We start from the raw sequence: 24,305 nt of genomic DNA, 5'->3' as shown, positions 1-24,305 counted from the left end.
ATTTGTTCTAGTTCTGTGAAAAATGCTAACAGTATTTTGGTAAGGATTGTGTTGAATTGGTAGATTGCTTTGGGTGTATAGACATTTTGACAATATTGTTGCAATCAGTGAGTATGGCATATCTTTCCATTTGTGTCATCATCCATTTCTTTCATCAGTGTTTAATAATTTTCATGGTATAGATCCTTTACCTCCTTGGTTAAATTTATTCCTAGGTATTTAATTCTTTTTGATGTAATTGTAAATGAGCTTGTTTTTTAGTTTCTCTTTCTGCTACTTCATTATTAGTATAAGGAAATGCAGCAGATTTCTGCATATTAATTTTGTACTTTGTAACGTTACTGAATTCATTCATTCTGGAAGTTTTTTGGTGGAGTCTTTATGGTTTTCTCTATATAGTATTATGTCATCTGTAAATTTTGACAGTTTTACTTCTTCCTTACATATTTGGATGCCTTTTATTTGTTTTTCTTGTCTGATTGCTATGGCTAGGACTTCTAGTATTTTCTTGACTAAAAGTAGCAAGAGTGAGCATCTTTGTCTTGTTCCTTTTTTAGCACTCTTGCAGTGTCCTAACATGGCCTTTTACTCCATCCAATCTATCCACATTTTTTGGTTTCTCTTTGTAAGGACATCAATCCATATTGGAGTAGGATCCTACCCATCATCCTCATATTAACTTAGTCACTTCGTTGAAGATCCTCTGTCCAAATATGCTACATTTTGAGGTATTGGGGTTTGGAACTTCAGCATGTGGATTTTGGAGGGGACATAATTGAGCCTATGACACCAATATTTGCATGAGGTACAATGTTTATTGGATACTGGCTGTGTGCCAATTAGTGAACTAAATGCTCAGTAAATATCATCTGAGCTTATATGCACATTAGCCCTGTTACTACCCTCTCTACTTCACAGGTGAGGACACTGAGACTTAGAGTGCATAAGTAATTTGGCTAAGAGACAGGATTGAAATTCAAGTCTTTGGGATTCTAGTGTCCATGTTTTCTTAGGCAATAACTGGGTAGTAGAAAATAAAAGAACAGAGAGAAAAGGATTAAAATATAAAACAAACCGTTGTTTTGCATTTTCCACAAGGGTCTTGCTAGTAAATGACTGAGAAATGGGAAAACACCAGCCCTGGTTGACTATTAATTTTTTCTTTAAAAAGTAGTAAGGATTTTTGGTTTTAGAATAGAAAAACATAATGAAGTTAAAGAGTTTTAGCACATGTTTATAATTACCAAACAAATCTGTTTTATTTTCAAGTTGCTCAAAATGCCTTTCGCTTTCTTTTGCAGAAGATTCTAGTGTTCCAGAAACTCCAGAAAATGAAAGAAAAGCAAGTATATCATATTTCAAGAATCAAAGAGGAATACAGTATATTGATTTATCTTCTGATAGTGAAGATATCGTTTCCCCAAATTGCTCAAGTACAATTCAAGAGAAAAAATTCAACAAAGACACAGTGATTATAGTGTAAGCAGATTAATTGATTCATTATATTTACATGTGTAGAGGGTTTTTTGAGAGAAAGTTACTTAATTTGAAATGTTTTGGTGACACCCCCTGCCCTTTCTTTTTGCCTTCTCCTTGCTGCATTTTGGTTATTTGTCCCTAACTTAGAAATGAAGAGAGGTACTGTGTGTGTGTGTGTGTACATGCGTGTGTTTCTGGATAACAGTGATTTTCAATAAAACATTTAGTGAAAGCAGTTATTTAATTTATTTAGCCCTCCATAAATATGGAAATTATTTTAACAGGTACCTTTGATCATCTATAACTGCTTTATATTTTGTTTAGTCCCAGAGTCAAATCATTTTAACCTTTTTTGCATATATTCTTTGGGGTAGTACAGAGCTTGTATTACAGTCAAGTAAAAAGACAAGCAAGCAAAGAAGTGAGCAGGTAGTAAGTATGGATGAAAGGGAAGGGACATACAGGGTTCAGGGCCAGGAGTAGGGGCTGGTTTCTGAAGAACATTGCTGGAAAAGGCTTCACTGAAAAGATGAGTGAAGACCTGAATGGGTCAGAAATTGAGCAATATTGATATGGGGAGGGGGGAGTTTTCTACACATTGGAAATAGCCTGTTCAGTGACCCTGAAATCATACAATGCGTGGTGTTTTTGAGGAACATGGGGAGCAAATGATGCAGAGTGAAGGACCCTTGGGGTCATAAGAAGTTGGGTAGAGAAGGGACTTAGTCATGTCAAACCCATAGGCTATTTGGCTTTTATTCTGAATGAGATGGGAAGCTAATGGAGTATATTTAGCAGCAGAGTAAAATTATCTGACTTAAAGATCCTTGAGGCTATAGGGGAGCCTTAGTAGAAACATGAATACTGTTGTAATAACCCAGGCAAGAAATGATGGAGGTTTAGACCAGGATAGTACCTGTAGAAATGATTTTAAAAAGTGGCTAGATTCTGCATACACTTTGAAGGTAGAGCAGAGAGAATTTATTGATGGATATCATGTGGGGTGGGAAAGAAAGAATCAAGGATGACCCTAAAATTTTTGGCCTGAGCAACTGGAAGTATGGAGTTAACCATTAACCAAGATAAAGAAAACTTAGGATATGGTGGAAGAGCTTTTGAAGGAAGGATTGGTATTTCAGTCTTAAACATGCTGTGATTGAGAAGACTCAGACATTTGGGTGTTAGGTAGGCAGTGGGATTTGTGACATTTGGGTTCTGGGAGAAAGTTCTAGACTTACTAAGTTTAGAAGTTGTCCAGAGATTCAATATTTAAAGCAGTATGATTAGTTGAAATTACTAAGGGATACTAGTAAAGCTGGAAAAGAGAAGAAGTTAAAGTACTCAGGCCAGGAGAACTCTGGACTATTAGGAGCAGAGAAATGAGAAGAAACCTTTAGAGGTTCTAACAAGGACCAGTCATTGAGGTAAGAGAAGTCAAAGGTTGGGTGAGCAGAAGCTAAGTGAAGATTGTGCCGTGAAGCAAGAGATTGACACTGTCCACTGTTGATGAGTATTTCCTCTTAAAATGAACTTCTCTTTGTATATAAGCCGTAATGAACATGCCTTTATCCTGAAATTCACTCTGAAGTAAAGAGTAGTGAGGATTCTACATGGTTAATCCTAAGGAAAATTTATTTTATTAGCCCTGTGATTTTGCTTTTTATTTGGAAAAATTTTTTAAAGATTCACCCATTGTTAACACTTCCCCACATTTGCTGTCACCTTCATAAATAATTAGGATTATTAACTGTTAATTTTAATTAATTTAATTTAATTTTAAAATTAATTTACCAGTTAATCCCAATAATGCCCTTTATAATAGTGCTACTCAGAAGTACAATATTACCTTGTCATGGACGGATAACAGTTTGAGTTCAAGGACTAGCAGTCAGTTCTTGAACCATATTTTTAGTAGTACTTTATAGTGATTTTTTTCTCCCAGTTTCATATATTGGAATTACTTTGTCATGTCTTTTTAATCTCATTTGTTCCTTGTTGTATTCACTTAGTAGTATACACACACATACACATATATGTAAATATATATTTTGGAAACCTTGTCAAATCATAGAAATCTTTTTTCTTTTTCATAACTAATAGACAATAAAGAGCTGAAGATAGAATCCTAGGTAACCCCAAATTAAAAAGTGTGGGGGTGTTTTTCAGAGATTTGTTAACAATGTATGAGACCACAGAGCAAGTAAGAAATGTTTTTATCATATTGGACATTTTAGAGGATAGTATTGCCCTTAGAATAGTTTCACCAAAGTGGTAGGACAGATATAAAATAGTGAGTTGAGAACTGTATGGAAATGAGGAAGTAGAAAATCAGTAAAACAATTTGTGAAGGAGAGGAGAATTTGCTTATTTCACTGCTGTGTCCACAGTGCCTAGAACCCCTAGCACATTGAATTCATTGAACAAATAAATAAAGTCTCAAGCACATTGCAGGCTTGGGAGGAAGAGCTTAGGGAGAGAGAATTATTTGGGAAGGGAAGATAGGTAGGTAAAGCAGGGTCTTGTAGAAAGGGCTTCCATTAGAGGACTTCACCTTCAACAGAAGGGAACAGCTTCATCTCAGATGGGTTAGAAGAACACAGGTTGAAACACTCTTGTTCTTGTAGATTTTTTCTTTTATTTTTAAAGCTTCAGGCATACAATAAAATAACATAAAACTAACACCCATGTCCCACCTAGATTTTAACAATTACTAACATTTTTCCCTCTGATTATTATTTCTGTGAGCATTCATCTATTACTATTGACTGGCATATTTTAAAGTAAATTACAGACATCCCATCATTTCTTAATACTTGGTTATACATCCCCTTCTCTAAACCAATACTGTTATCAAATAAACAGTTCTCTAATATCATCTTAATTCCTCATTTATATTCAGATTTCATGTGTTTTATAGCTAGTTTTTCTTTTTTTTAATTAAAGTATTGTTGCTATATTATCTTACATTGGTTTCAAGTATACAACACAGTAGTTCAACTGTTACCCATATTATTAAATCCTCTCCTCCATTAGTGCAGTTACTGTCAGCATAGGAAGATTTTACAGAACCATTGGCTATATTCTCTGTGCTGTACTACCACCCCATGCTGTACCTACATTATGATGGAGAATTTTTATGCCCTTCTATCCCTCTTATGCCCTGCCCCTGCAGTTCCTCCATGGTGACCCATCTGTCATGTCTCAGTGTCTGTGAGTCTACTGCTATTTTGTTTTTGTTCTGCTTTGTTTTTAGATTCCACAAATAAGTGAAATCATATGGTATTTGTTTTTCTCAGCCTGACTTACTTCACTTAGCAAACTATCCTCTAGGTCCATCCGTGTTGTTACAAATACAGGATTTCTTTTTTTCTTTATGACTGAATAATATTCCACTGTTTGTATGTACCACATCTTCTTTATCCATTCATCTGCTAATGGACACTTTGGTTGCCTCCATATCATGGCTGTTGCAAGTAAATAATGCAGTGATAAACATAGGAGTGCATGTATCTTTTTGAATAAGGATTTTGTTTTTCAGGTAAATTCCTAGAAGTGGAATGAATTACTGAATTGCATGGCATTTCTATTATTAGTTTTTTGAGAAACCTCCATATTGGTGCAGCTTTCCACAGTGGCGGCACCAGTTTACATTCCCACCGACAGTGTAGGAGTGTTCCCTTTTCTCCACATCCTCGCTGACACTTGTTATTTCTTGTCTTTTGGATAGTGACCATTCCAGCGGGTGTGAAGTGAATCTCATTGTTATTTTGATTTTTATGTCCCTGATGATTAGTGATGTGTAACATCTTTTCGTGTGCCTGTTGGCCATCTGTATTTCTTTTTGGAGAAATGTCTGTTTGGGTCCTCTGCCCATTTTTTAATCAGGTTATTTGTTTTTTTGGTGTTGAGGCATAAGAGTTCTCTATATATTTTGGATGTTAACCCTTTATCAGATAAATTGTTTACAAATACATTCTCCCATGCCATAGGATGCCTTTTTGTTCTGCAGATGGTGTCCTTTGCTGTACAGAAACTTTAGTTTGATGTAGTCCCACTTGTTCATTTTTATTTTGTTTCCCTTGCCCAAGGAGTTGTGTCCAGGAAAAAAATTGCTCATGCTTATGTTCAAGAGATTTCTGCCTAATTTTTCTTCTAAGAGTTTTATGGTTTTCATGACTTACATTTAGGTCTTTAATCCATTTCAAGTTTCCTTTGTGTGTGGAGTTAGACAGTAATTCAGTTTCTTTTTCTTTCATGTAGCTGACCATATAGCTTGTTTTCAAACCAAGAGCCAAACTAGGAACATCCCCTGCATTTGCATGTTACTACTCTTGACTCTCTTGATCTTAAAGGGTCCACTCCCCTCCTCTTACTTCAGGATTTTAACTTGCTGAAGAGATTAAGTCTTTTTTTTAGAAAAACCAGGTTTTCTTACTGTTTCATCATGATGGTATTGAGTTTATTCCTCTGTTGCTTATATTTCCTGTGAACTGGACATTAAGTCTAAGGCATGGTAAGATTCCTGGTCAGCTTAAATACATAATGTCATCAAGAGGCACATAGGCTTGTCCCACTGAATGGTTATAATGAATCTGATCATTATGTTAAGATTCTAATGTCCAGAAGAGTAAGGACCTTTGAAAGTGTTTATTCAGGGCAGGAATTATAAAAGGATTCTAAGTCCTTTTATATCCTAGGTCCATCTGTGTTGTTGCAAGTGCAGGATTTCTTTTTTTCTTTATGGCTGAATACTATTCCATTGTTTCTATGTACCGCATCTTCTTTATCCATTCATCTGGTAATGGACACTTTGGTTGCCTCCATATCTTGACTGTTGTAAGTAAATAATGCAGAAAGCTTTCATATTCTTAGTGAACTAGGAGGCAAAATCAGGTAGGGAGCATGAATGTAATAAGGCAGAGTGAGAATTCAAAGTTGTGCATCAGGGGTAAAAAGCCTGGGTGTAGTAGAAAGGGAGACACATGTAATTTTCTTCAGATATTGAAGGACAGGCATAGAGACAAAGGAAGAGATTTATTTTACCTTGTTACTTTACAGCATTTTCTCAAAACAAGGTTTAAGAAGTCAACCTAGAAGCTTGTTAAAGTACAGATTGTTGCTCCTTGGAAATGTGCTCTTTGTTATTGGGAGATTTCTTAGACATAACTAGTGCCCCAGCAGGTATAACTGAACTAACATGAATAGGTACAGAGAAGTGACTAAGATACAGATTCTGCATATAGTCCAAGAGAGCTGTCCAAAAGTGAAATAGCTGCATAGCACAGTCTACATTCTCTGACTCTAGGAATATACTTAACTATGATTCCCACTTTGCATTCTTACTCTGAGTATTATGACTTATACCCATTTTGTTATATTTCTGCTTTCTTATCCCCAGAAAGCTTAACCATGGTAAAAAAACAACATTTCAAAATGATAATATTTTGTTTAGGAGGTAGATGAGTAAAATTTGGTCCAAAATATCTTTTATATAGCAAATCATAAACTGAAATGGAATGGGATTTAAGTTAATTGGAGGAGAGTGCTTCATATGGATTAAATGGTCCTTTCTGCTAAAGAAATGTTCCTGGCAGAGATTCTAATATTGAATGGGAACATTCTGATTCTAACACTTAGATTCTGATCAGATAGGTAGGCCATGAAAATTCTTTGATCTTTGCATTAGTGTGGGCTTCATTATTTATTGCATGCAGCATGAAGATACTCATCTGATACACAGAATTTAGGTAAATAAAGAGGAGGAAAGAGAAGTTGGCATGCATTCGTTTTATAAAAAACTAATAAGTATATACATATAATCATACTGAAATGGAAAACAGTGTTTTACTTTCTGACAGGTATAGATTGTACTTAATATTGAAAGAATGCTATATTCATATACACATATGTCCAATTCTAATGAAATAACATTACTAATATATTAAAATATTTTGGTTCTTTTCCCCTGAAAATATTTTTAGTTCTGAGCCATCTGAAGATGAAGAATCCCAAGGCCTTCCTCCTGTGGCACATAGAAAGAATGATGATATTTCAGAATTGGAAGACCTTTCAGAATTGGAAGACCTTAAAGATGCTAAGCTTCAGACCTTGAAGGAACTTTTCCCACAAAGAAGTGACAATGATTTACTTAAGGTCAGACCCTTTTATAGTCTTTGGTTATTGTAGCTTTAGTGATGATTAAAATCTCTCTTGTATCCAGTGCTGTTTTTAATGGATAGTCATTTTTCTAAAGTCATTTTATCTCTTATGTTTGAAGATAATTAACCTTTAGGTAATACTAAAGATAAATGCCAGAGATTTACTTGTTGACAGTCTTAACTTATTAGTAGGTGAGGTTATTCACCTACAAATAATAATTTAAGTTTCCTTCAATAGCTTGTGTAGTTTGTGAATTGTTGGGCTTGAATGGTTCCAAAATGGATTACCTGACCCGTGCCCAAATCTCCCACTAGAAACTCCTGGAACTGTCAGGAGGCTTCCTCCCCACTCCCATAATGGCAAGGGGTTGCTATTAACATTTAGTGCCATGGGGACAGGGATGCTAAATACCCAGCAATACTGGTAACAGTCTTGCATAAGAAAATAATTACCCTACCAGTAGCACTCTTGCTGAGAATTATTGATTGAGCTATAGATATGAAATAAGTGGCTGTAATTGGACTATAATAGGTATCTCATTAAAAGCAAATAAGAATTGACCAGTTACATTTTAGGTAGAGAAGAAGTCTGAATATTAGTAAATAGTTAATTAATCATGAGCTCTACCACTTAATAGTTAATCTTAGGGGAACAATTTAATTGTATGTTCAGACGTTTTTCCCCTGTGTATCTGTCATCATCACTGGCACCATCCCCACTTTCCTTCCCCTGGTCTGAGACTAAGTAGGTACTGTATATGCACAGGTAGACAGTAACTTAGAGGTGGTTGATACTAGCATACCGTATAGTACTTGCTCTTCCCAAAGTGGATAGCTGCTCTTTAGCTGCAGCAGGATATAGCCATTTTATATCAATAATAGCCCATTTTTATCAGATATTCACATTTTTCAAACAAAGTGAGTTTTTATTTACTGTTGGTCATCAATTTAATAGCTGTCTTGAGATGTAATTTAAATGCCATAAAAATCATCTATAAAAAAGTGTATGATTTGGTGGTTTTTAGTATATTTACAAAAGCATGCAACCACTGTCTTAATTTTATAACATTTAAATCAATCCAAAGAGAAACCTCATACACATTAGCAATTTCTCGCCATTTCCCTCCCTCCAGCCCTAGGTGTAACCAGTAATCTCTGTCACAGAGATTTGCCTATTTGGACATTTCATATTAAGTAAATCATGTAGTATTTGATCTTTTGTGAGTGGCTTCTTTCACTTGGCAGAAGCTTTTTTGAAGTTCATTCATGTTTTATCAACACTTCTTACCTTTTTATGGTAACTAACTTAAACACAAAAATAACATTCAGGGCAAAAAAACATGTTTGAACTGAAAGTGGTCCTGGACCTGCTAGTTTGATATCTAAATGTAGATTAAATTATTCCCAGTCTCTATTATTTTTGCCATGAATCTTTCTCAAATCATTTTGATACCTTAGTGTTAGTTAAATGAAACTTCAGTGACATCTTGGGTCTACATTTTCTCCTGTTAACAATGTTATTTGCGCCCTAATGTGATTTTTTTCTGGAATAAGAAGAAAAGAAGTAGGTACTAGTATCTCCAGGAGCTAGCTTACAGTGTTGGAAAGAACTTTCAATAGAACATGATGGATTATTAAAATATATGAATAACTCTCAGTTAAAAAATATTTTAGCTTGATTGTCAATTTTTCGTTAAGTTCAAGGGGACTTTTGTCCTGTAGAAATATTTATCTGTAATTCTGTACTTGCAGTGGGAAATAGGATTACTATATAGAGAATAGATTAATATATAGAATATAATATTTTATTTATATTTCATTGATTAGAATTTGGAGTTTGGGGAATTTAACATTATCAATTTCAGAGCAGAACACTCTTGAAGTACTCTGGATTTCAAATGACCCCAATCATTTCAAGAAATTTAAAGGTGACATTTATAAATTACAAAGGCTTTTGGACCCGTATAAAATAATTCAAGAAGCTACATAATATAAATTTAGTCACTGACTTGATAAGAATATGCTTCAGCTGTTTTAAAAATGAAGTGGGACTTACAGGATTTCTAAGGATCCAAGATTAGGAAAACTAATTTGATTTGAGGCTCTTTAATACAAAAATAGCTTAAGAAAAATAAGATCTTTTTAAAATGGGAACTATAGCAAGAGAAAAATATGGGATGTATAGTTTCTTCTGAAATCCAATATATTGCAGAACAGCATAAAAAAAGTTTATTGAAAATGTTAATTATGTAAGTAGTACTATGTTCTTGAACAAATTCAAGCAATTCAGAAATAGGGTAAAAATCAAAAGAGCCTTTTATACTGACTCATCCTAAGTATTAGATTTTAAAAAATAAATGTAGGATTATGGCTGATATTTTTCATAAATAGAAGAGTAAAATAAATGTCTATCATCTCCCTCTCTCTCTCTCGCATACACACACACACATACCCTCCTGCATGTTAAGTACAAAGTTTTTAAGGCTTTAATGCACAACCTTGTAATTAAAATAACAAGAACCTTTACTGTATTTTTATCTGACTATATTTTAATTTTTCATTGAATGTGATGATGAGAAAATCTGATACACTTTAAGATATGATTAGAGAAGTTCAGAATTTAGAAAAACCAGGTTTCTGAAAATTTATCATAGGACTTAGTAAACTTGAAGTATGCCATACTATTTCCCCGCCAGGTATATATTTTAATGTTATTTGTTCTTAGATATTTTGATAACTTTGTGAAATAATTCTTAAAGTGTTATTTTTAAAACATTAATCTGTTTCTCATTCTGCTAGTTGATTGAATCAACAAGCACTATGGATGGAGCGATTGCTGCTGCCTTGCTGATGTTTGGTGATGCAGGTATGCCTGACTTAGTTTCAAGCCATGCTGAATCATTAATTACATAATAATATCTTTTCATTTTAAATATTGCTCTACAACTTACCAGGCACCTTCATGAATTTTTATAGAAACCTTATGAGATATTAATAAGCTTCAATTTCTTTAGGTGAAGAAACAAGGTTAAGTGACTAACTTGAGGTCATACAGCTATTTGGGAGCTAAATTTTGTATGTGGAATTTTTTTTTAATCCCCTCTCAGAAAGGGAGGGGGAAGTTTTTCATTGGTAATTTTGCTTGTTTACTACAGATCAAATCTCATGACAGTGAAGTTTTGGAAGGTATATTTTCTTTCTTAAATGTGTTTTCTAATTGCATTGTGGTTTTATTTATAGGTCTACAAATCTGAGTCAGTAGGAACGTAATGTCTTGTGGAAAGTCCTAGCTGGTAGTCAGCATTCCTTCATTTAGTAAATATTTATGCTGTATTTCAAGTTTGGGATACAAAAATGAATGCATTTGAAGGAACTTGAATTAAAAAAAACACAGATCCAGTTTTTTCAGTGTATGGTATCTTGATCTTTTTTTATAAACATAAACCTACCAAACAAGTAAAAATAACCTGTAATTCCACTACCAGAAAAGTATTTTAAGAATGAAAGCAAACCCTACACTCTGTTAACCACACTTAAATTTGCTTTGTATCATTTTCAACTTTTCCTGTATTTATATACACCATTATACAACACACACACACACACACACACACACATTAGGTTACAAAATGTAATAATAGGTCTGTGTTTAAAAAAAATGACTTGGTGATTTATTGTGGATAACTTATCAGTACAATCAGATTTATCTAGCTTTTGAAAAATGGCTCCATAATATTTTTATGTGTCTGTTCATAGGATTAGTTTATTAACTATTTCTCTTATTAGTTAGCATTTATGTTTCCAGTATTTTCTTTTTATAGTGATAAAGTAAATACCTAATAAGTAAATTTTTATGATATTATTTCTGAAGGCTGAATTTCAAACTAGGATGCAGAATCAAGGGTATGTACATGTAAAATTTTAGTATGTGCTTCCAATTAATTTTTTCAAGGCTATACCAATTCTTTAATCAATAGTGTCAATAAGTGCTGATTTCCATAAAAGGTTTTTCAGCTTTTTAAGTTTTTTTGAAACATAAAATTTTATATAAATACAGAAAATAGTACAATGTGTTCCCATGGACCAGTCATCCCTCTTTGACAATTGTCTGCTTCATTTTTTCTTTTTATTGTCATAATTGCCATATATTTTTTTTAGTAAGGTATCGTTGATGTACATTCCTATGAAGGTTTCACAAGGAAAACAATTTGGTTGCTACATTCACCCGTATTACAAAGTCCCTCCCCATACCCCATTGCAGTCACTGTCCATCAGTGTATCTACTTCATTTTTATACCCACTAAATAGATTGTATTAGAGTAGATTCCAAAGATGATACTGTTTTGTCCATATAAAATATGTTAAGTATTTCATTTTCTCCAATTTGAACAAGGGAACAGTATTGTGTTGTGCGGGTGCTACTTACACAGAATGTTAAGATTCTTCCCTTTCTTCCACTTACTAGTTGTGTGACCTTGGGCAGTGTTGCCTAACTCTTCTGTGTCTTTGTTTTCTTAGCAGTAAAATGGCATCATAATAGTATCAAGTTCATAGGTTGTTACGAAGAAGTGATAAAGCTCATGTAAATTTCTTACTAGAGTGTGGCACATAGTAAGTACATAGTAAGTGTTAGCAATCATTTATTCTTAAGGGCTCTCTGATGATAGAAAGTGGTATAGGAGAAGGTTGACTGTGTTTTCCTCATTACCATGTCCCTAGAACTTACTGTAAAAGTTTTGGAAAATGGCAGGCTCATTTAACATTAGTTGAGTTGCAAAATGGTTTGGAAAAGTTTTCATATTCTTTCTTGTTCTCATAATACCTCAGTATTCCATAATCTTTAAATTGAAAAATCTGTAGAATAACTCTGTTCCACAGTAGTGACTAATCTTTTTTCTCTTGAGCAATTTATGTCATTTAACATATTAATTTAACAAAATATTTTTTGTGCACCTACTACTACGCACCAGGTGCTATTTTAGGTGCTAGGGATATGAAAGGAAACAAAATGGATAAAACATCACTCCTCTGAGTTTACAGTCCACGTTAAATTTAGACTTAACACTGAGTTTTCCTCTTCTCATCCTTGCACTATACTTCTTTATTATTTCTTTAAAAAAAAAAAAAACTCAAGTGGCAAGTTACAAGGAAAGAAGCAATTAGGGTTTTCTTGTTTTTTTTAAGTAAACTTCTATGCTTCGTTTTGGAATGGACTAGACAGTTTTATCAGTCATCTTCACCTTTAGTACAATAAACTTTGTATGTAATGTATAGAATGACAGTTTTACGGAAGATAAGATAACCTTCAATGTATGTTATCATTAAGTCAGAAAACTATTTTAGATGTATCAGGACAATTTATGTCAGGATTATTTTGAATGTATCAGGACATAACACCTTTCTAAATACCTGTGAGAGATCTTCGGCATTTCCACAGACTATGATGTTGGACATTGATTTTACCATGATGTATAATCTTTTATAGACAATATCTTGCATATGAAACAGTAAATGTATTTTTTATGCCTTGCCTCCTGAAAGTCTTCATTTATAAATACTGAATTATATAAAACAGTTTTGCACAGTTTTTACTGTACTTCAAAGAGTAAAAATAAGAATTTATTGATATTGTCAAGGAGTTTCTCTCTAGCTATTTTTTCTACTACTATGTATGTATAAGAATAAGCAAAACATTATTATGTATGATCCTATTATATCTGCTTTCTTGTAACCTATGTATTTTTTATTTTTCAAAGTGTACGTAATTTAAACAGGCATTTTTGTGTGTATTCTAATTTGCCTAATATCTTGGGCACTTAGATGTTCGAAAGTTTTTGTGTGTATGCTTAAGCAAATATTTCCCAACAGTTCTGTGGAATAAATTCCTAAAGGAGGAATTATTGGACTAAAACATAGGCACATCTAAAATTCCAAGATGTGTTATTTAGATTTCTTTTCAGAAAAAAGTTATACCAATTCATATTTGAAAGTGCCTATTTGCCTATGGTTTGCTAGAATTGTCCATTTATTACTCTTTCTAATCTTGGGGAAAATAGGTATTTTATTGTTACTTTATTTTACCTGTCTTTAATTATTAATAAAGGTGAGCATCTTTTCATTTTTTCTGTTGAACTGTTTGTGTCCTTTAACCGTATTTTCTTTTTATAGTTTCATGTTTTATTTTTTTATTTTTAAATAATGAATTTAGATGAAATTATTTTATCTCTTTTTTTTTCAGAAGTTGATGATAGGTGCTTCCAATAGAAGATGAGAATTTATGGAACATGTAGTTTGGAAGTGGGATGTTAACTTATTTCCTCTAGATGTATGCAAAAATTTTTAATTAGTAATTATAAATAGAATAGACTTAGATGGAGGTGACTAAACATTGCGTGCTATTATGTAACTTTTGTACTAAAATTTTAGTTTTGCATTTTCTCCCCCATTTGCAATTTTTACCTGTGGCCATTTTAGGTACATTGTAAATATTTGGCGCCATATTATAAAAATAATAAACCGATATTTAAAGCTGAAGAATTATTTATTGACAAAACGAAGCTCTTGTTATTCTAGGAAAGAAACATATCTAGGCAAAATGTCATAAATAATCTATTTTGAAGGTTTTTTCAAACATAGAATATCAGTAAGAGTGCTCATTTAAGCCCCAAAAGTACTTGGGGGTGATGATCCCCCCCCTTTTTTTTTTCTGAGAGGGCATCTCTCACATTTATTGATGAAATGGTTGTTAACAACAATAAAATTCTGTATAGGGGACTCAATGCACAATCATTAATCAACCCCAAGCCTAATTCTCAACAGTCTCCAATCTTCTGAAGCATAATGAACAAGTTCTTACATGGTGAACAAGTTCTTACATAGTGAATAAGTTCTTACATGGTGAACAGTGCAAGGGCAGTCATATCACAGAAACTTTCAGTTCTGATCACGCATCATGAACTATAAATAATCAAGTCATATTATTATTCGTTTGATTTTTATACTTGATTTATATGTGAATCCCACATTTCTCCCTTATTATTATTACTTTATTATTTTTCATAAAATGCTGAAGTGGTAGGTAGATGCAAGATGAAGGTAGAAAGCATAATTTAGTGCTGTAAGAGGGCAAATGTAGATGATCAGGTCTGTGCCTATAGACTAAGTATTAATCCAAGCTAGACAAGGGCAACAAAACATCCACGGATGCAGAAGATTTCTCTCAAAATGGGGGGTGAGGTTCTAAGCCTCACCTCTGTTGATCTCCAGTTTCTCACCTGACGGGCCCCTGTGACTGTGCCTGTCTTAGGTTGTTCCTTCCTTGAGGAATCTTACCCGTCTCTGGCTAACCAGTCATCTTCTGAGGCCATACAGGGAAATGTAAAGTTGGTAAGTGAGAGAGAAGCAATATTGTTTGAAAAGGTTAGCTTTTTACTTCTTTGTAGATTTATGCCCTGTGGCTTCTGTGCCCAGCATTTGTCTTGAGGTATCTTTACCACGTGGAAGAATTATGATACTCGGTAATTTTTGATAAGAGGCACGAATTCTACTAAAGGGTTGTAATTAGGAAGGAAGAAGAAAAGCTATAGAAGTAGCAGACGGAAGAAAACATGGGAAAGTTGATTATTTCTTTGACACATCTTCTTGTAGAGTACCATACGCATGTATAGGTTTTAACAAACTACTAATTAAATTGCATACACACATTAACAGAATAGGAATACAGCTACATAACAAAAGCAGACCCATAATTACCAGCCATATCCAGTGAAACCAAGAAAACCAGTTAGGCACCCTACACATTTGTGAAAACTTATCAATGATATGATGGATATTGTCTAACTGAATTTGAATAGTTTGAGAAAAATCAGACAAATTAAAACAACACATTCCTGGGAACTGTTCACATCCCATATGTTCTTTTAACAGGAGATAGTCTATAGTCGCACGATTTTGGAGCACTGCAACTTGCACTTCTCCTAATTCTTGGTTGAGTTCCAACAGTATAGATCCAGTCAAATTTGTTGTTTTACTGTATGCACAGGCCAGCGTAGATATCTCCTCCTTCATTCCAATGGCAAGTCCAGGAACCGGTGGGATGAATGCAGCTACAACTGCAACAGTGCCAGGATCTTTGTTGAAGTTTTTGATGATCATCTTCTGGAATGACTCTTCCAGAGGATGTTGATACTGGAAGTTCTTCTTCATATCATACCTTAATTCGTTATCTGGGTAGCCAAATTAGGCTTTGATCCTCTGTATAAACACAAACAAACCCTTTGTCCACACTTTGATATGACTTTTATACCATTGTGAAGAACCTATTGGAGATCACCACACAGGAACTGCTTAATTTTTTTTTTAAGAGAAAGGAATATTATCAGAAAAATGTACTTCCATAGTTGATCATCTGACACCCTCTAAAAGATTAAAATTAAGGATATGTAAAGCATGCATTAATCGCTGATTTGCAGTTAGTTTTATCCTATCAGGGAGTGATCCCTCTTTTCTTTCTTTGTTTTGTTTTTTGTTTTTGTTATCATTAATCTACAATTACATGAAGAATATTATGTTTACTAGGCTCTCCGCTACTCCAAGTCCCCCCTACAAACCCCATTACAGTCACTGTCCATCAGCATAGAAAAATGTTATAGAATCACTACTTGTCTTCTCTGTGTTGCACAGCCCTCCTCTTTCTCCCACCCCCCACATTATGCATGCTAGTCATAATACCCTTTTCCTCTCCCCCCTCCCCTTATCCCTCCCTACCCACCCATCCTCCCCAGTCCCTTCCCTTTGGTAACTGTTAGTTCATTCGTGGGTTCTGTGATTCTGCTGCTATTTTGTTCCTTCAGTTTTTCCTTTGTTATAGTCCACAGATGAGTGAAATCATTTCGCATTTGTCTTTCTCCGCTTGGCTTATTTCACTGAGCATAATACCCTCTAGCTCCAGCCATGTTGTTGCAAACGGTAGGATTTATTTTCTTATGGCTGAATAATATTCCATTGTGTATATGTACCACATCTTTATCCATTCATCTACTGATGGACACGTAGGTTGCTTCCAATTCTTGGCTGTTGTAAATAGTGCTGCAATAAACATAGGGGTGCATCTGTCTTTTTCAAACTGGAGTGCTGCATTCTTAGGGTAAATTCCTAGGAGTGGAATTCCTGGGTCAAATGGTAAGTCTATTTTGAGCATTTTGAGGAACCTCCATACTACTTTCCACAATGGTTGAACTAATTTACATTCCCACCAGCAGTGTAGGAGGGTTCCCCTTTCTCCACAACCTCGCCAACATTTGTTGTTTGTCTTTTGGATGGTGGCCATCCTTATTGGTGTGAGGTGATATCTTATTGTGGTTTTAATTTGCATTTCTCTGATAACTAGCGATGTGGAGCATCTTTTCATGTGTCTGTTGGTCATCTGAATTTCTTTTTTGGAGAACTGTCTGTTCAATTCCTCTGCCCATTTTTTAATTGGATTATTTGTTTTTGTTTGTTGAGATGTGTGAGCTCTTTATATATTTTGGATGTCAAGCCTTTATTCTCATTTACAAATATATTCTCCCATACTGTAGGGTACTTTTTTGTTCTATTGATGGTGCTTTTGCTGTATGAAAGCTTTTCAGCTTAATATAGTCCCACTTGTTCATTTGTGCTTTTGTTTTCCTTGCCCCAGGATATATGTTCAAGAAGAGGTCACTCATGTTTATGTCTAAGAGATTTTTGCCTATGTTTTTTTCTAAGAATTTTATGGTTTCATGACTTACATTCAGGTCTTTGATCCGTTTTGAGTTTACCTTTGTATATGGGGTTAGACAGAGGTCCAGTTTCATTCTCCTACATGTAGCTGTCCAGTTTTGCCAGCACCAACCGTTGAAGAGACTGTCATTTCCCCATTGTATGTCCATGGCTCCTTTTATCAAATATTAATTGACCCTATATGTTTGGGTTGATGTCTGGAGTCTCTAATCTGTTGCACTGGTCTGTGGCTCTGTTCTTGTGCCAGTACCAAATTGTCTTGATTACTATGGCTTTGTAGTAGAGCTTGAAGGTGGGGAGTGAGATCCCCCCCACTTTGTTCTTCTTCCTCAGGATTGCTTTGGCTATTCGGGGTCTTTGGTGTTTCCATATGAATTTTTGAACTATTTGTTCCAGTTCGTTGAAGAATGTTGCTGGTAATTTGATAAGGATTGCATCAAATCTATATATTGCTTTGGGCAGGATGGCCATTTTGACGATATTAATTCTTCCTAGCCAAGAGCATGGGATGAGTTTCCATTTGTTAGTGTCCCCTTTAATTTCTCTTAAGAGTGTCTTGTAGTTTTCAGGGTATAGGTCTTTCACTTCTTTGGTTAGGTTTATTCCTAGGTATTTTATTCTTCTTGATGCAATTGTGAATGGAATTGTTTTCCTGATTTCTCTTTCTATTGGCTCATTGTTAGTGTTTAGGAAAGCCACAGATTTCTGTGTGTTAATTTTGTATCCTTCAACTTTACTGTATTCCGATATCAGTTCTAGTAGTTTTGTAGTGGAGTCTTTAGGGTTTTTTATGTACAATATCATGTCATCTGCAAATAGTGACAGTTTAACTTCTTCTTTACCTATCTGGATTCCTTGTATTTCTTTGTTTTGTCTAATTGCCGTGGCTAGGACCTCCAGTACTATGTTGAATAACAGTGAGGAGAGTGGGCATCCCTGTCTTGTTCCTGATCTTAGAGGAAAAGCTTTTAGCTTCTCGCTGTTCAGTATGATGTTGGCTGTGGGTTTATCATATATGGCCTCTATTATGTTGAGGTACTTACCCTCTATACCCATTTTGCTGAGAGTTTTTATCATGAATGGATGTTGAATTTTGTCGAATGCTTTTTAAGCATCTATAGATGATCATGTGGTTTTTGTCCTGCATTTTGTTGATGTGGTGGATGATGTTGATGGATTTTCGAATGTTGTACCATCCTTGCATCCCTGGGATGAATCCCACTTGGCCATGGTGTATGATCCTTTTGATATATTTTTGAATTCGGTTTGCTAATATTTTATTGAGTATTTTTGCATCTACATTCATCAGGGATATTGGTCTGTAATTTTCTTTTTTGGTTTGGTCTTTGCCTGGTTTTGGCATTAGGGTGATGTTGGCTTCATAGAATGAGGTTGGGTGTATTCCCTCCTCTTCTGTTTTTTGGAAAACTTTAAGGAGAATGGGTATTATGTCCTCTCTGTATGTCTGATGAAATTCTGAGGTAAATACATCTGGCCTGGGGGTTTTGTTCTTGGGTAGTTTTTTGATTACCGTTTCAATTTCTTTGCTCGTAATTGGTTTGTTTAACTTTTTGTTTCTTCCTTGATCATTCTTGGAAGGTTGTATTTTTCTAGGAAGTTGTCTATTTCTTCTAGGTTTCCCAGCTTGTTAGCATATAGGTTTTCATAGTACTGTTTAATAATTCTTTGTATTTCTGGGAGTCTGTTGTGATTTTTCCATTCTCATTTCTGATTCTGTTGATGTGTGTTGATTCTCTTTTTCTCTTAATAAGTTTGGCTAGAGGCTTATCTATTTTGGTATTTTCTCAAAGAACCAACTCTTGGTTTCATTGATTTTTGCTATTGTTTTATTCTCAATTTTGTTTATTTCTTCTCTGATCTTTATTATGTCCCTCCTTCTGCTGACTTTAGGCCTCATTTGTTCTTCTTTTTCCAGTTTCGATAATTGTGATGTTAGACTATTCATTTGGGATTATTCTTCCTTCTTTAAGTGTGCCTGGATTGCTATATACTTTCCTCTTAAGACTGCTTTTGCTGAGTGCCACAGAAGTTAGGGCTTAGTGTTGTTGTTGTCATTTGTTTCTATATATTCCTTGATCTCTATTTTGATTTGTTCATTGATCCATTGATTATTTAGGAGCATGTTGTTAAGCCTACATGTGCTTGTGAGCCTTTTTGTTTTCTTTGTAGTATTCATTTCTAGTTTTATACCTTTGTGGTCTGAAAAGTTGGTTAGTAGAATTTCAATCTTTTGGAATTTACTGAGGCTCTTTTTGTGACCTAGTATGTGGTCTTTTCTGAAGAATGTACCTTGTGCACTTGAGAAGATTGTATATCCTGTTGCTTTTGGATGTAGAGTTCTATAGATGTCTATTAGGTCCATCTGTTCTCGTGTGTTGTTCAGTGCCTCCATGTCCTTTCTTATTTTCTGTCCAGTGGGTCTATTCTTTGGGGTGAGTGGCATGTTGAAGTCTCCTAAAATGAATGCATTGTATTCTGTTTCCCTTTTCAGTTCTGTTAGTATTTGTTTCACATATGCTGGTGCTCCTGTGTTGGGTGCATATATATTTAGAATGGTTATATCCTGTTGTTGGACTGAGCCCTTTATCATTATGTAATGTCCTTCTTTATCTCGTTACTTTCTTTGTTTTGATGTCTATTTTGTCTGATATTAGTACTGCAACCCCTGCTTTCTTCTCTGTTGTTTGCCTGAAATATGTTTTCCCATCCCTTGACTTTTAGTCTGTGCATGTCTTTGGGTTTGAGGTGACTTTCTTGTAAGCAGCACATAGATGGGTCTAGCTTTTTTTATCCATTCTATTACTCTGTCTTTCGATTGGTGCATTCAGTCCATTTACAATTAGGGTGACTATTGAAAGATATGTACTTATTGCCATTGCAGGCTTTAGATTCGTGGTTACCAAATGTTCAAGGTTAGCTTCTTTAGTATCTTACTGCCTAACTTAGCTCGCTTACTGAGCTGTTATATACACTGTCTGGAGATTCTTATCTTCTCTCCCTTCTTATTCCTCCTCCATTCTTTATATGTTGGTTGTTTTATTCTGTACTCTTTCGTGTTTCCTTTAACTGCTTTTAGTGGGTAGTTGATTTTATTTTTTGCCTTTAGTTAGTATTTGGTTGGTTTGCTTTCTTTGCTGTGATTTTATTTTCTCTGGTGACATCTGTTTAGTCTTAGGAGTGCTTCCTTCTAGAATAGTCCCTCTAGAATACCCTGTAGGTGGTTTGTGGGAGGCAAATTCCCTCAACTTTTGCTCGTCTGGGAATTGTTTAATCCCTCCTTCATATTTAAATGATAATCATGCTGGATACAGTATCCTTGGTTCAAGGCCCTTCTGTTTCATTGCATTAAATATATCATGCCATTCTCTTCTGGCCTGTAAGGTTTCTGTTGAGAAGTCTGATGATAGCCTGATGGGTTTTCCTTTATAGGTGACCTTTTTCTCTCTAGCTGCCTATAAAACTCTGTCCTTGTCCTTGATCTTTGCCATTTTAATAATTATGTGTCTTGGTGTTGTCCTCTTTGGGTCCTTTCTGTTCGGAGTTCTGTGTATTTCCATGGTCTGTTCGATTATTTCCTCCCCCAGTTTGGGGAAGTTCTCAGCAATTATTTCTTCAAAGACACTTTCTATCCCTTTTTCTCTCTCTTATTCTTATGATACCCCTATAATACGGGTATTGTTCCTTTTGAATTGGTCACACAGTTCTCTTAATATTGTTTCATTCCTGGAGATCCTTTTATCTCTCTCTGTGTCAGCTTCTATGTGTTCCTGTTTTCTTGTTTCTATTCCATCAATGGCCTCTTTCATCTTATCCATTCTGCTTATAAATCCTTCCAGAGTTTGTTTCACTTCTGTAATCTCCTTCCGGACATCTGTAATCTCCCTCTGGACGTCATCCCTTAGCTCTTGTATATTTCTCTGCATCTCCGTCAGCATGTTTATGATTTTTATTTTGAATTCTTTTTCAGGAAGACTGGTTAGGTCTGTCTCCTTCTCTGGTGTTGTCTCTGTGATCTTGGTTTGCCTGTAATTTTGCCTTTTCATGGTGATAGAAATAGTTTTCAGAGCTGGGACGAGTGACGGCTGAGAGAACTTCCCTTCTTGTTAGTTTGTGGCCTTTCTCTCCTGGGAGAACAGCAACCTCTAGTGGCTTGTGCTTGGCAGCTGCACACAGATGGAGCTTCTGAATCTTGCCCGGCCGGTATGGAGTTTATCTCCGCTGTCGTTTTGGGCGTGGCCTGGCTCGGGCTGCTGCTCTGATATGGTGGAGCCGTGTTGGAGGGGGAACGGCCGGGAGGCTGTTTATCTCCATGAGGGGCCTCTGAGCTGCCTTGCTATCCAGGGGTTTAGGGTGCCCGGAGTTCCCTGCTGCTGGTCTAAGTGTCCCAGGACGCTTCTGTCCAGCAGTGGGGTCCCTGTCCCTTTAAGACTTCCAAAAAGCACTCGCTTTTCTTTGTCCCTGGGGCGCCTCCTGCAGGGACACGCTCACAGGTCTTACTGTCCTGTTTCCCTAGTATCCAGCACCCCACTCATGCACTGTCTACGCTCTGGTGCAGATGGCTAGGGTTGGCTATTTAGCAGTCCTGGGCATCCTCTCCCTCTCCCTCCTCACTCCTATTCCTCCCGCCCAGAGCTGGGGTTTGGGGCGCTCGGGTCTCGCCGGGCTGGGGCTTGTATCTTACCACCTTCGTGACTCGCTGGGTTCTCGCAGGTGTGGATGTGGTCTGGATTTCGTCCTGTATCTTCTGGTCTCTCTTTTAGGAAGAGTTGTCTTTGTTGCATTTTCAAAAATATATGTGGTTTTGGGAGAAGATTTCTGCTGTTCTACTCACGCCACCATCTTGGCTCCGCCTCCCATGATGATCCCTTTTTAAAGTAGATTCTGGAAATTAGTTGGCTTATGCAGAATATACATGTGCTTCATGAAATAAATTGGAAGAAAAGAAATGTAAACATTTATACTAAGATGTAGTTACTATACAATGTTAATGGCATTCAGTTTTTGTTATACCCATGTTGTGAAATTTTCAGGCTTACAACTTAAAAGCTGTCATGTTTGAGGATTGTATTTCAGTAAGTTTTATTTCTCACTGCTTAGTTAGGTGCTGTTGTAATTAATACTGAAATCTTAAACTTTTGTAAGCTTTAGCCAATGCTTTCCTATTAGTACAGCAATATGTCTAAGGAATTTTCTCTCTGAAGGTAAAAGTATTTTAAGAAATAGGTAAGTATATACAAAGTATAAATATGTAGCATAGCTTCTTAAGACATGTAGATTGATTTTGATTTTCTAGTCATGACAATATGCAAATTTTCCATTAGTGTTGTTATACTCTGTTACACTCTCTTGTTTTTATTGTTTGAGCTGAGTAGATCTGTTTCTCATTTGTTAAAGGATACTAGCCTGCTTTGTAGACTTCTTCCTCTTTTCCCTCTTTTTCCTACTTTCTTCTTTTTATAAGGACACCAGTCATTAAATTACGGTTCACCCTAATGGCCATATTAAACTTGATTACTTCAGTGAAGATCCTGCCTCTAAATCAGGTCACAGTCTGAGGTGCTGGGTGTTACTCAGCATAGGAATTGAGGAGGGGCACAATTCATCCCTTAACTGGTGTTGCCCGAAGTAGGTAGATAGGGAAGGCAAATTCATTCTCAAAACAGATTTCTATCACTGTCTCTTCCATGATGAAAGGGTTCCAGTGTAATTAAATTGCCACCAGACGATTGGCTGAATCTTCCAAGGAATGGTGCCATCATGCGAACTCACTGTTGGCCTCTGCTCTTGGAGGGTCAAGTAGATTTGTTATGAGCAATAAATGAAGCAACAGTTTATAAAGGCTTTCTGCAAAGCCTGGTACATAGTAGACTGGTATCAGTAATGCTCTTCAGATAAGTTACATGATGGAGCTCATCTTTTTTTTAGCAGCTGATCACTCAGTCATTGGAGTAAACCCCTTCCTCCAAGTATTGTTTTGTAGAATTACTCGTCAATTTAGCAATGTATATTTTAGCATCAAGTAATGTAATGGTTTTCAAATACATTATTACAGTGATCTCTACTTTTGAAAGACTAAAAAGTCTGTTCACTTCTCCTTTAACTCAATTGACATCGAGTATACATGATGTGTAGAAGAAATAACATTGAGTCTGATGTCAAAAACTGTCTATAAATGTGTTCATTATAATATTTATGCCTTTGTTTGCATTAATGATGTCTTATAACGTCTACAAACTTTGAAAGTCCTTCTCTGTTTTAGAAGGCGGTGGACCCAGAAAAAGAAAACTGTCTTCTTCTTCAGAGCCATATGAGGACGATGAATTTAATGATGATCAATCTATAAAAAAGAAAAGACTGGATCATGTAAGTCATATTTGAATTGCAGTATCATGATCAGCTGTTAAGCACAGAATATGTTGTCTGTGAATATCAGACCTGAAAATCTACCTAAATGAATCAGTCTTCTCTTTCACAACCAAGTTAGAGAATTAAATTTGCATTTCATTTGTGACTTTTGCTTTCTTTTCAATTTATCCAGTATTAATTGCTCATCTCTGAGTTATAAAAACTACTTTTTAAAATATTCTTGTGATATGGTAAAGTAACTTTTTGGCAAAATAAACTTTTAAATTTTATTTCAAATAAGTTATACATACATGTGGTTGTACAACTCTTAAGAAATCAGCTGTTACATTACCAGCACCCTTTGTTCCTCCCCAGTGCCAGTTACTTTTAACTCTTCTAGGTGACACCTTTTATATCTAACTACTTATTTAAAAATAATGTTTATTCTTCTTCTATTGGATTACTCTAGTTTTCCATTAACTTTTACTCTATGAGTAGAACTATCAAGAAGCCTCCCAGTGAAACCAGCTATAATCCTTC

General features: G+C 35.3%; 1 protein-coding gene across 3 annotated transcripts in view; it reads left to right on the top strand.

The window, feature by feature from the left end:
• Positions 1-24,305, top strand: part of SMARCAD1 (SNF2 related chromatin remodeling ATPase with DExD box 1) — a 95,257-nt gene that overhangs the window by 26,554 nt on the left and 44,398 nt on the right. For 2 of the 3 annotated variants that reach the window (XM_073237289.1, XM_037020163.2), the window contains exons 3-6: positions 1,302-1,479; positions 7,461-7,632; positions 10,437-10,503; positions 23,680-23,783. In XM_073237289.1, the coding sequence (XP_073093390.1) occupies positions 1,302-1,479; positions 7,461-7,632; positions 10,437-10,503; positions 23,680-23,783 (521 nt within the window). The remainder of the gene's footprint in view (positions 1-1,301; positions 1,480-7,460; positions 7,633-10,436; positions 10,504-23,679; positions 23,784-24,305) is intronic. The other variant, XM_037020164.2, reaches the window with a different exon arrangement.

The sequence above is a fragment of the Manis javanica genome, chromosome 5, assembly GCF_040802235.1.
Source record: "Manis javanica isolate MJ-LG chromosome 5, MJ_LKY, whole genome shotgun sequence".
In the NCBI taxonomy this organism is placed as follows: domain Eukaryota; kingdom Metazoa; phylum Chordata; class Mammalia; order Pholidota; family Manidae; genus Manis; species Manis javanica.
This window is presented reverse-complemented; position numbering and strand designations above follow the sequence as displayed.